Consider the following 13,615-nt stretch of genomic DNA (forward strand, 5'->3'; position numbering starts at 1 on the left):
AAACCTCAAAGAATATGAGGATGAAGAATAAGGAGGGGAAGAATTAAGTCCCTGTGCCCTTCTGTAGAGTCTGACCAGATTCACACACACATTCACACAATGACAAACAAACAATTATAGCTGCTGCGCAGCAATGGGTCGGGTCCGGGCTACTTTTGGGCAAATTTAGGCAATTCTGAGCAACAAACAGGAGAATAGGAAGACAAGACAGTTGACCTTATAATGTCCAATTTGCATCATTTGAGGATTGAACCCACAACCTCAAGAACCAAAGACCGTTGTTTATCACACTGAGCTAATTGCCAAGTGGCATTTAACAGTGGCTTCACAAATTGAGTAAGCCATTCACTGTCGCGCAGGCAGATTTGAAACCACAGTAAAAAGAAAAATCCATTTTGAGGTAAAATAATGATATGTATTTGTTAAACATCTACTATGAGTCTAAGATGTTAGGAGCCTTCGCACATGGTCCAGTCCAAGCTATTTGGATTTTTAAATTTAGAGGCTTGCTGTGATGCCACCATTAGGACAATTGTCTTGTGTTTTGTGTTGAGGACATTTGACATTTTGATCTGTCATCATCATCACCCTGGCTGGGTCTCGAACTCACAACCTCTGACACCAAGAACCAGCGCTTAACTCAGTGAGCTAATTATCTGGAAGTGAAACATGGTGTGTGTCTTCTCAAATAGACTCAGGGAGTCAGTGTCCGGGCAGCAGTTGTGAACGCAGATTTCTGTTATCTAAACAAAAATCTGTTAATACATAAATTGCATTTAGACAGCAAAATAGCTTGAGGACATTTGACATTTTGATCATCATCACCCGCGCTGGGTCTCGAACTCACAATCTCTGACACCAAGAACCAGCTCCTAACTCGCTGAGCTAATTGGCTGGTAGTGAGACCTGCTATGTAGCCTCATTTATCCACTCAGGTGAGCCAGTGCCCGGGCAGCTGTTGTGATGAAATGGTCAAAATTTCAGAAATTCAGTCATCTAAACAAAAATCTGATAATACATAAATTGCATCTTGACAGCATGGAAATGTTGGTGATTTGTTTTTAATGATAAGTGTTTTGCTTCATAAGAGAAAATATGATGTTTAAAAATTCCACACTCACATTGGCTGCAGTTGTTCCCATGAGAGCAGAATTCAAAATGTTCTAGAAAATTCAGTTTTTGAATTAAAATTCAGATATTTGCCAAACTTCATCAACCATGACTCCAGAATATTGTCATTTTTTTTCAGGAAGTTTGAAAATGTATTTAGCAAGAATTTGATGGTATATGTTTACAGTAGTGTTTACAGTCAAACGTTTTCATGCACTGTAGGCTCAATTTTTGCTTAATCAAAAATCCGAGAAACAAGTTTTGTGGAGGACGGTCTGGAGATGCTCTGTAGCAAGTTTGGTGTCAATTGAGCAAAAATTGTGGGAGGAGATACATTTTAAAAGTTTTACAGTTATTGAAAAAAACAGAGTGATGGACTTCATAATTTGTAATAAGTTTAAGTGGACAAAAGTTTCAGCAGTATTGAGGCTACATTGTGGTGAAGTTTCAACACTGTAGCATCTACCGTTGGTATGGTAGGAATTTTTAAAGTTTTTAAATTTAAACGCTTATTGTGCCCCCCCTAGGAGGGGGGGGCACATGTCCTTGGAGTTGAGTGAATCTGGCATGGGACTGAACCTTTGTGCAAAGTTTGGTGAGTTTTCGCCCATGGGAAGTATGACTTCCTTGGAAGAAGAAGAAAGAAAGAAAGAAGAAGAAGAAGAAGAAGAAGAAGAAGAAGAAGAAGAAGAAGAAGAAGAAGAAGAAGAAGAAGAAGAAGAAGAAGAAGAAGAAGAAGAAGAAGAAGAAGAAGAAGAAGAAGAAGAAGAAGAAGAAGAAGAAGAAGAAGAAGAAGAAGAAGAAGAAGAATTCCTAGGAATACAATAGTGTCCTGGCAGCTGTGCTGCCCGGACCCTAAAGAATTCCTAGGAATACAATAGTGTCCTGGCAGCTGCGCTGCCCGGACCCTAAAAACACACAGGGGCACACACAAACAATGTACACATGCGCACACACACAAACAAACATACCAGAATACCACTAACACTTGTTTTCTTTAGCCATTATTTCCTAATCCATTGTTCTTGTTGATTTGATAAATAAGCAGTAAATAATAAATAAGCAGTTCGTTTAGACACCGTTCTTTTTAAATTGCAGTTGTATAAGATGACCATTTAAAGACAATCATTCTTAAATCATATCTAATTTTGATACTTGTTTGTTGTAGTGTGCCTGTTTTGTGGTGTGTGTTTTTATGATGTTATACGTATTGTGCTTTTTATTAATTAATTTTTATACCAAGAGAAGCAGTTTCAACTTGTTCACTTAAAATAAAATTAACTGTTCATTCATTCATTCATTCATTCATTCATTCATTCTCTGTGGCTATGAATACATTTTCCGTTCTATCCAGGAAAGTGTATTAATACAGTGTTTTATTCATCACAGTTTAGTAATGACAAAACAAAAATATATTCCTGTACATTTTGTTAGAAAAATAAGAAATAGAAGGGAGGTGAAGTATTATTTTGTTTCAAATTAGTGCAATGACAATGATAGGTTAGGTTTTAAAATGATTGAGTAATGTAGCTGTTGTAACCTTCAAATGTTCATTATTTTTTATTTTTAATATTCCGTTTATGCAATATTAAGCCCTACCTAACTAAATAAAAATCACAAAACTGTATTTTGATACAGTCATTAATTATCATTGTTATTACAGGAAAATATTAAACAGTGAGTGAGAACGATCCAAATCGGCAATAGGAAAGTAGAAGTTAAGGTCTTTTGCCTTTGCATGATCCACTATTGTTCTTCAGACAATACAAAGGCAGAGTACAGTAACTACCGAAAAAGGGTCAACGGTCAAGTTTAAGCTTGAAATTTTTTGGTGGATAAATAACTTCATTTATAAACAATAAAATACCATATTTTCAGTGTTCTACCTACAACCAATTTGGCAGGACAACAAAATAACTTTAAAGTCATTTTTCTCAGTTTTACAATCTGGTGAGTTAAGGTCTTTTGCCTTTGTAGGGCAGAATAGTTTAGTTACTTTCCATGTTAATGATATGCATAACCACAAATGACTGAAGTATCAAAAGTATCGATATTTTCATTTGAGTATCGATTCTAGAGCATACAGACCTGGTATCGGAAGTATCGATATTTCAGTATCGATCTGCACATCACTAGTTGTCAGGAGAGCGAGCAGCCCCTCATCGAGCACGACACTTAGCTTGTGAAGAGGAGACACTAGTAAAAGTTGATAAAAGTGATTAAAAACTACGGGATAACTCCGGTGACGCCCTGGACCTGTGAGAGTGAAGCTAGAGGGACCCGACATCTCCACCAAGAAGAAAACGCATCGTTTTTTCCATGCTAAATGCTAACCGCCAGTGCTAATCAGGCTAATCCAGGCAAATTCAACTTGAGGGTGTATGTTCTTATCATTTTAAGTCTAAAAGAAGGAATGTGAAGATTTTCAGTTTAACGTCTCCTGTTTTGCGGTAGCTGCGTCTGTCCCCGCATCGCTACGGCAGCAATGAATGGGAGTGGATGCAAGTTCCGCTGGTTAGGCTGTTTACATCCCTCAAAGCCGCAATTTTTTTCCACAGACAGCATCAGATGGTTACTCAAACATGCACTGAGAAGTTTCTTTACTTCAAGCAAGCCGACGTGTTTGTAAAACTAGATCTAAATTCAAAGTCTCACGCGAGACCCTGTTGCCGTGCTCGGTGCATTCAGGGGTAGTCAGAAAGCTACCGTTTGTGTCATAAACACAGGAATATCGACTCTTGACTTGCTTCAAGTAAAAAAAACGTATCGGCGCATGTTTGAGTCGCCACCTGACGCTGTCTGTTGAAAAAAATGTACACTTGAAGCAAGTAAAGAGTCGATATTCCTGTGTTTATGACACAAAAGGTAGCTCCTACTGCACCTGAATGCACCGAGCACGGCAGCAGGGTCTCGCACAAGACTTTGAATTAGATCTAGTTTTACAAGCATGTCGGCTTGCTTGAAGTAAATAAACTTCTCGGTGCATGTTTGAGTCGCCATCTGACGCTGTCTGTGGAAAAAAATGCGGCTTTGAGGGATGTAAACAGGCTAACCAGCGGAACTTGCATCCACTCCCATTCATTGCTGCCGTAGCGATGCGGGGACAGACCGAGCTACCGCAAAACAGGAGCGATTAAACTGAAAATCTTCACATTCCTTCTTTTAGACCCAAAATGATAGGAACATACACCCCCAAGTTGAATTCACCTGGAATTGTCCTTAAAGGTTTATTTGTAATGTTTAGGTCTGCTGCCTGAAATAAACCCATTTCTATTTTCTATTTCCTATGTACGAAAGAAGCAATATTTGAAAATGTGTTATTAAAGTTTTCCTTTGAAAATGTTTAAAAGCCATATGTAAATGTTTATACATTTAGAGATAGTACAAGTTTCTGTATTATTTGCAATGTATTATTATAATTTGGATGTGGTTTAAATACATTAAAGTATGTTTTTTTACCTGGAAGTAGTCCCACAAGTCTTTCAGCCTTTAGTATACTTGTAACACATTTGCATGAAGGTAGAAAGTAGTATACCAAAAGTATAATTAAGTATATATTTTAATACACTAACATCTAATTTTTAATGTACTTATAATACAAACAAAGTACACTTTAATTTAACTAATTAGGCATGTATTAGTACATAAAAGTCATGTACTTGAAGTGCACTAAATATACTTTAAGTTGTTCCACTTTAGCACACAAAAGTACACTAAATACACTTTAAGTTGAGCTTTTCTACAATTTAATTACAATTTAAATATACTTAACACAAAATTAGTTGTTCCAATTTAGCACTCTTCAAGTTAACTAATCATAAACACACTTGAAATATAATTATGTTTAGTGTGGCTTGAAGTACACAAAAGTATGCTAAATTTTAGTACACTTAGTACATTATTTTTTCACCAGGGTGCTGAGATTCACTGGAAAGACCTCCTCATGTGACTGGACATACCTGCAGCTGGTTTGGATTCTGACAGGTGAGTGATGCAGAAAAAGAAAGCAAGGTGCTTCATGGCATGATGGAAACTTGGCATGTTGTTGCTGCTGGCCAGCTCTCTAAGTGAGGCCAAACTAGCGGAGAAAATGGAGGTCTACAATGTTTGGACTGATTGGGGCATATGAGCGCCAAATACAGCAGGACTAGAACAGAGTTGGACCCAGGGGCGCAACTGCATTGCCATGGCTGGAAGACACACACAATATAATTATAATATTTAGATGTTTGATTTGAAAATCAAGCATTCCCTAGCCAATGACAGAGTGCAGTTGAGGTTGGGCATGTGGCGCTGCAGGCTTGTATGAAACACAGCGACTGGAGGCAGTCAAGGTGGTAGAAATGGTGGATAAACACTCGTGAAGAAAAGAAAATACAATCCAAGTGAGGTGCTGGAATGTCTTGGTGGCACCATGCTGCAAGGCTCCACCAGGGTTGAGCCACCAAGCCACCTGGGCTGAGCAGCAGGCACCACAGGCCGGGTGCAGGCGCCCCTAGGCCCTGTAGCACTGCAGCCCCTCTAGCCCTGCAGTGGCTTTGTGACTCTGTTAGCCCCGCAGCAGCTTGGCCTGGATGGTTTGGCCACTTGGCTAGCCCTGTGGTGCCTGTGGCTCGGCCCAGGTGGCTTGGTGCCTCCATTAACCCCGTAGTCTCGGCTTGGCGGCCGAGACTGTATTTCCTTTTCTTTGCTGCTAAGTGTGTGTCCACCATTTCTAGCTGATTTCAGCCATTGGTCGAATCTAATATTCAAACGAGAACTTTAAAGGCTGAAGTGGAGAAGGGTTCCATGTGAACAGCAGTTGAACATGGATCAGTCATTCCTCTCCGAGAGTAGGTGCCCAAATTGAATGATGTGTTTATGAACAAACCTACAGACTCTACATTTAATGGAAAACCTGTGACATTAAAGGTGTTAGCTAGTAGTGTTAGCAAGTTCAATTCCTCCCGACCAGTAATTGTACTGGTTGACAGGTACGCCTATAGGAAGCGGCTAGTGGCTAAAGCTAAATGTATTGAACAAGCAGTAGCTCCGGTGTTGACTGGACACACATCTGAATCATTTCACACTAACTCACCTGCAGACGAACCCGACAAACCCGCAGCATCACGCCTGCACCAGAAACGTTACAGAAACAGACCGTTTGTTAGCATTAGCACAATGTCATTTTCTCCACAGAGCTATCATGATCTGGCCCCTGAGCTTTGCCTCACGTGACATCAACTAATGCTGTTGGCGCAGAGATCATTTCATGCCGATGTTGCCAATATAACCAGATGTAAACATTTATATATTTTGGACACGTCAAAATTTATGAAACATTTATTTACTATTTTAAAAATCATTAAATTAATACAATAGCTTTACACTCCATATGGAGGGATTCAAAGTCTCAAAGAATTCTATGTATCCTGTCTTTTTATTGTTCTTAATTTCCTACATTCTCATAATGGTTATGAATGTTGGCATTTCAGTTTTGATTTTCATTGACAAGAACCTTCACCAGCCCATGTATCTGCTTTTTTGTAATCTGTCTCTCAGTGACATCATTGGAAGCACTAACATTCTGCCCCGGTTGTTGTCAGATATCTTACATCCTCCTTCTGAACGATTTATCAGTTACTATGAGTGTGTGGTCCAGGCTTTCACCACACAGTACTTTTCCACTGCCTCTCATACATTGCTCATGGTCATGGCCTTTGACAGATATGTAGCCATATGTAATCCCCTACGTTATGCCTCCATAATGTCCAAGAAGATGCTGATCAAGCTGTTGGTTTCTGCCTGGGGAGTGGCCTTTGTTCTGGTCGGGATTCTGCTGGGTCTGACCATGAGACTGAACTGATGCAGGACTCTGATCAAAAATCCTTTCTGTGATAATGCCTCCCTGTTCAAACTGTCCTGTGAGAGTGTATTGATCAATAACATCTATGGCCTCACTTTCACTGTGGTCTTGATAACCTCCTCTATAGGTAGCATGGTCCTTACTTACACTAAGATAACTGTGGTCTGTCTGACCAGTAAGAACAAGTCTCTAAACAGTAAAGCCGTAAAGACTTCTTCTATCTTATCATGTTGTTTAGTGGATGTATTACCATAGTTTTACATCGTTTTCCCCAGTACTCAGACTACAGAAAACTTTCTTCCATCCTGTTTGTTATTGTGCCTGGAAGCCTTAACACAATTATTTATGGCATTCAGTCCAAAGAGATACGGAAATTCCTATCTGAAATGTTTAAGTCTAAAAAGAACAATTTGCCACCAAGTAAATGATAAATGTTTGTTTTTTGGCAAATGATTTGAATAAATAACCAGAAATCATGAACTGTGAATGCTTACATGAACACTCCTTTCCAGACAAACATTGTTTTTGTGTAAATGTTGTATGATTTATAAATAAATAAATATTTAAAGCAAAATATTTGACCTTTAAGTGTGGTGGAGTAGTAATAGAAAGTATTACAGATAGCCCGACATATATTTTAGCACACTACTTGAGTAAATGTCATTTGTTTTCCCCTGCAACCAGTGCAATCGCTAATACACTGTTCTCAACTACTAAAAAATGGCAACATTATACAGAAGCAGGGAACAGACATGTGCGTAAACAGGCCTAGAAGCAAGCCAGTCTTTTTTATTTAATTTTTTTTTTATTAGTTTATTTCATAGGGACAGTGCACCACTAATCAACAGAGTTAAAAGAAAAACTGTAAGTGGGCCAGAGTTAGCCAACAAGGCTAGTTTTCGTCCGTCTGAGTGTGTTAACTTTAGAAAAGACTTAAGACATTGGAACCTCCAGAAACAAACACCATGGCACAAGTGAAAACAGTGAGGTGGACAAACTGAATGTCAACAGAGCAGTGTGTGTATGGGTCTTCTGTGGGCAAGCCAAACTGCAGATGGTTGTCTTAGTTGTAAAATCAGAAATGGTCCATTAGGGAACATTCATGTTTAACTGTAAATGCAATCCAAAGCACAGTTGGTCAACAACAGTGGGCTCTGCACACTTTTCTTTTTTCTTTAGCTTGTGATTGAAATTGCACAAACTGTGCACTCTGTAGGTGCACTTGTGCAACCTGTAACCTTTAGGGTGACAGGGAAGATTTGGCAGGAGGAAGGGTGGGGGAGCATACGTCAGTCCGACCATTTCTCCGGCAACCCATTAATCCGACTTTTCTAGACCCATTGGCCTGACTCCCCAATGCTCCGACTAAAATAATCCCTATATTCCAACCAGGGCTAAATCCGACCATCCAGAATTCCGATTTTGGACCGGACTGGCTCTGGGTCAGCTTGGAAAAGGCTAGAGGCAAAGGAGACTCACGGCTTATGTGTTTGCCTCCTTCTTTCTTTTTGTTTTGCTTTCCTGTTTGTGTCATTTTGTGGAGCATAACGCTAAATGTCTCTGCTGCTCTGCTCTGCTCATGCCACTCTCACGCTCTCTCTCCCTCTGCACCGAGCAAAACTTCACTTCCCTGCCTGCCACTTCTTTCTGTAATTTTGAGGCACGTTTGTAATTACCAGTTTCCATCGTATTTGTATCACCATCAATCCTAAACAAATGTTTATTATAGCAGAAAAAGGAAACGCGCAATAGTAGATCATATGCATTAGGTTCTCATGTCAGCTGCCACTCTGCAGGGGACGGTGCGTATCATAAGCTGAAAGACAAAAATGTACAAGCAGGAAAGCTGATGGTAAAAAGAAAAGAAAGAGGCAGAGCCGGTCATGGCGCATCGTCACGGAGGAAATGCATCCGCCGCGGGCGTCAGCACCGGGGAGAGCTCCCCAAACAACCCGGACTCCTATGCTACACTGCCCATTAACTACATCCTACTGGAAAAACTGACAAGTCAAACTATAGTTTGTGTTAGAGGACTAATTCATCTGACATAACCTGACCCCCCCAAACCCCCTCTCTCTCACGGGCAGCGACACGCTGTCATTCATTTATATTTCAGCACTGAGACAGTGGACAGCGCAATTGGTCATATTTCAGCACTAAGACAAAATATCAGCAGTTCATTCTTCACTGATGAATCCATAAATCCTTTTAGTTAATTTTCATTTCTTGTGGATTTTTGTGTGTATTATTGAGTCGTTTTGGTCCATGTTTGTAAGCCCTTTCCCCCTGCATTATATTTTCTAAAGTTGCAACAAGCGGGGTCGGAGTGTGTGGTTGAAAACCACAGTCTGCTTCCTGTTCAAGGCCTCTCCTCCTTCGGATACCGAGACTTTGTGTTTATTAATTAAGCTTTCACTGACTCTATCACATCTGTAGCTACACATGTCTTAAAACATGAAAAATGCAAGATGAGGAGCCAGACCCTCTACGCGCTTGACTGTGGCGCTGTCAAAATACAGTTGATATCTCAGTCAATATGAATTCCTATCCTGCTGCTGGGCCGGATTAGTCGGGCTAATACACTGTTGTAATTACTGGGAGTCGGAACACTGGGCATACTTAAATCGAGGAAATGGGAGGTCGGATTAATGGACGCAAAAATATAGAAATGTGTGGTCGGAGAAATGGGAAGTCGGACTTTGGGGTTGTCGGAGAAATGGGAAGTCGGACTAATGGGAGCAAAAATATAGAGATGTATGGTCTGGGAAATGGGTATTCGGAGAAATAGGAAGTCTGTGAAATGGGAAGTCGGACTGACGTCATGCGTCCGGAAGGGTGAACAGGATAAGACACAAATTAAAAAGATAGTTCACCCAAAATTCAAATTTCACTCATTATCTACTCACCCTCATATCGACTAAGGGCTGGAAGAAGTTTCAGAGTCCTCCGTGCCTTCTCTGGGGGGCTCTGCACAGCACTGCACTGCCATCTGACAGTTACGAACGGGGATCACTTTTCTCACCAAAAACCGTCCAAATATCTCCATACTGCTCTTCTGTAATGTCTCGCTTGTATTGAAGCCCAGACATGAGAAATTATTCCGAAAAAAATTAAATAATACTATATTTTAAGCTTGTTTATAGCGGAAGCTCCCAGCACTGCTGTTTCTGGTCCGTCCAAATTTGGATTTGGACCAGGGAGAGCAGTGCTGGGAGCTTCCCAGCACTGCTCTCAATACAAGAGGGACATTACAGACGAGCAGTATGGAGGTATTTGGATATTTTTTGGTGTGTCTTTTTGGACGAAGAAAAGTGAGCCCCTTTCGCAACCGTCATATGGACATGCAGTGTTGCATGGAGTCTCCCTGTAACTCCGAGAAGGCACGGATAACTCTGAAACTTATTCCAGTCCTTAGTCGACATGAGGGTGAGTAGATAATGAGTGAAATTTGAATTTTGAGTGAACTATCTCTTTAACTTTCTTGTCTTCTCTTGTTGTTGCAAGTTGGACATTGTTACATAATAACTTCTTGTTGGTGCATCACATGTTGTTTGACGTAAAGGTCACTGATTCCCCTTAAGATAAAATTAGGTTTATAAAACCCTGCAACAGAGGAGCTCCTGATTGGAGCTGGTAGAAAATATTAGCAATTAGAGGGAGACACGAGAAAGAAAAGAAAGAACCTCTGTACACAGTCAAATGTCATGTGTAGCACATTAACTTCTATCTCTTTTACAGGTTGATGGAAAACTACACCTACAACAGCTTCACACTCCAGCTGGAAGGTTTAAATGTCTCCAAGGGCTCTGTCTACCCTGTGTTTCTTTTTATCTTGTTCTCCTACTTGTTTATAATTGTCACAAATGCTGGCATTGCTATTCTTGTTTTCATAGACAAAAACCTTCACCAGCCCATGTATCTGCTTTTTTGGAACCTGTCATTCAATGACATACTTGGAAACTGTATCATTTTGCCTCGTTTGCTCATAGATATATTACACCCTACTTCTGAAAGACTGATCAATTATCATGAGTGTGTATTCCAAGCTTTCACCTCAAACACGGCCAGCACAACTGCTCACACTGTGCTCATGATTATGGCCTTTGACAGATATGTAGCCATCTGTAATCCCCTGCGTTATGCCTCCATAATGACCAACAGGATGTTAGTGAAGCTGACGGTTTCTGCCTGGGGAGTGGCCTTAGTTCTGGTCGGGATTCTGCTGGGTCTGACCATAAGACTGAGCCGATGCAGGACTCTTGTGAGAGGTCTTTACTGTAGCAACGCTGGCCTCTTCAAACTCTCCTGTGAGAGTGTGTTTATTAATAATGTATATGGCCTCACTTTCACTGCCGTCCTATACACAGGGTCTATAGGCAGCATGGTCTTCACTTACTCCAAGATTACAGTAGTCTGTCTGACCAGTAAGAACAAGTCTCTGAACAGAAAGGCCTTGCAGACATGCAGCACTCATCTGCTTGTGTACATGGTAATGCTGCTCAGTGGATTTTGTGTCATTATTCTACACCGTTTCCCACAGTATTCAGAGTACAGGAAATTCACTAGCATTTTGTTACACATCGTCCCTAGCAGCCTTAATCCAATTATTTACGGTGTGCAGTCCAAGGAGATGAGAAAATTCTTGTCAAAGTTGTTTGAGGCCAAGAGAGTTTTTCCAAAGATATAAAAACAACCAACCTTTTATTAAGTTAGTTTCCATGAAGGACTGAAACAAGTAATTAAAAAAAAAAAGCAAAAAACGGTACTACGTTATTACGTTATTGGCACTCAATGCATGGGAACGAAAAACATAAAATTACGTGGTTGGCACTCAATGAGTTAAGCTAAAGGGAAGGTTTGCAAAGAAAGAGGGAGAAAATGTGGTGAAACGGAGCTGATGGTAAATAGAATGATGGTGAATGTGTGGAGTGGTTCATGAGATGAGTCTGGTGTGGTCATGTCCTGTATCCGGTCGTCATGTGTTATGATCCGATGGTAAGAAAGTGGAGGAGAAAAGTCTGACAGTGAAAACATGGAGCTGCTCGTGTCATTTATTCTGCGGTAACATCTACTCATCTGCTCATCTACGGCATGGGGAGGGGAAACAACACGCTGCAGTGTTTAATTTGACTGCAGCAACAGTGTTGGCCACAGTCTTACATACAGCTCCTTTAACTGTTTGTGCCCAATGCAACACAATGGGCCCTAGTTTCGTCGACCAGGTGAAGTCTAACATCAGCGCAGCTTCGCCACGCCAACGGGGTGTGGCCCAGGTCCATTTCGCAAGTTTGCTGGACAGCGCAGTCAGACTTAGACCAGCGCAGCCCCTCCCCTCGTCCCTCCCACCGGCGCAAACGGCAAAGAGGGAGGAGAGAGGGCGGGAGGGAGACAGGAGGAGGAGAGAAAGGCGTGGAGTGGGTTTGACACAGCCGAGTCAGATCTTCACCAATCAAAGGAGCTCCTCTCCTCACCTTTAACTGCGCGGCGGGTGATGCGCGCTGCAAGTTTGTCATTTTATACTTGGACATGGACGGAGGAAACAGCGACGCCAGAGGCCGAACCTCTCCCAGGAGGAAACAGCTGTTTTGGTCCGGAGGTCCGAGCTCAGAGTGACCAATAATGAGTTTACTAATATACTTAACCAGGATTGATCTGATACACTGAGAACCCCTGCCCAATCTAAGAAACAACAACTAATAAACTAATAAAGAAACTCACATTTATTCAAACCCTGTGTATAAGATGAGAGGTGTAGGCTACACTAATCACAACATAAACAAAGACCATGTGGATAAAGGACGCGCTCTCTCTCTCTCCCCCTCTCTCTCTCTCTGTCCTCCTCTCTCTCTCTCTCTGTCCGTCTCTTTTTTTCTCTTTTTTTTCTGTGATAGAGATGCTGAGTATACTGTAGTAGGCTATATACTGACTATCTGATAATGAGGCTGTTGTGGTGGACTAAGAGAGATAATGATTTGTGTTTTGTTTTTCATTATGGCTGCGTGATGCGGTCGCACGCGCTTATGAATTAATAAGTAAATAAATAAATAAAGCGATCATCACAAGGGCAGAGTGGTATGGCAGCGACATGCAGTCATCCACCCTCAGTCCTGCTTTTGGGACATCCACAGCTGCTTTTCAGTGCCAGTTCGTCCCTGCTGTGTTAATTCAGGTGGAGTTTCCATTACGCGTGCCACAGCCTTTGATCTCTGCTTTGATCTGACGTCAGATGTGACGGGACAATCTATATAGATATAAATTCACGTGTTGATTCCGTTAGTTGCATTAAATAGTGGTTATTGTGGATATTTATTGCATTGAAATGTGTCTGGAACTGTGGAGATCTGCCTGTGAGGTCTTGGTGACGTGTGTGCACTGCAGGTCAGTCAGCCAAACTTGCACTGCACCTGCTGCGCTTCGCCCTGCGCTGAGATTAGACCTGGTTGGAGGTGGCGAGCTTTCAGCGCAACCTCGGCGGGACATTTTCGCACAAAACTTGTACTGCACCAAGCTGAATCTGTGACGCCTCCCCCTGCTGCGCGGCCACGCCTATCTCAGCGCAGCGCAATCTGCCAATCTTCCAATCTGACTTTGCGCTAGGCTGCGCTGGTCGAAACTTGCATTAGACCGGCTGCGCTACCTTGCGCCACCTGCGCTGCGCCA

General features: G+C 41.5%; 1 protein-coding gene and 1 pseudogene across 1 annotated transcript; both read left to right on the plus strand.

The window, feature by feature from the left end:
- Positions 1 to 6,469: 6,469 nt before the first annotated feature.
- Positions 6,470 to 7,383, plus strand: LOC146975044 (olfactory receptor 5K16-like; annotated as a pseudogene).
- A 3,293-nt stretch (positions 7,384 to 10,676) lies between these two features.
- Positions 10,677 to 11,642, plus strand: LOC146975045 (olfactory receptor 5AC1-like). The gene has a single exon (XM_085796904.1). The coding sequence runs from the start codon at positions 10,698 to 10,700 to the stop codon at positions 11,640 to 11,642; it is 945 nt and encodes a 314-aa protein (XP_085653030.1). The 5' UTR covers positions 10,677 to 10,697.
- Positions 11,643 to 13,615: the final 1,973 nt, after the last annotated feature.

The sequence above is a fragment of the Trachurus japonicus genome, chromosome 14 (genome assembly GCF_045865225.1).
Source record: "Trachurus japonicus isolate A0001 chromosome 14, Traja_1.0".
Taxonomy (NCBI): Eukaryota; Metazoa; Chordata; class Actinopteri; order Carangiformes; family Carangidae; genus Trachurus; species Trachurus japonicus.

Bases quoted from the DNA above. Each gene is read 5' to 3' on its own strand.
- LOC146975045 (XM_085796904.1), top strand. From the start codon at position 10,698: ATGGAAAACTACACCTACAACAGCTTCACACTCCAGCTGGAAGGTTTA.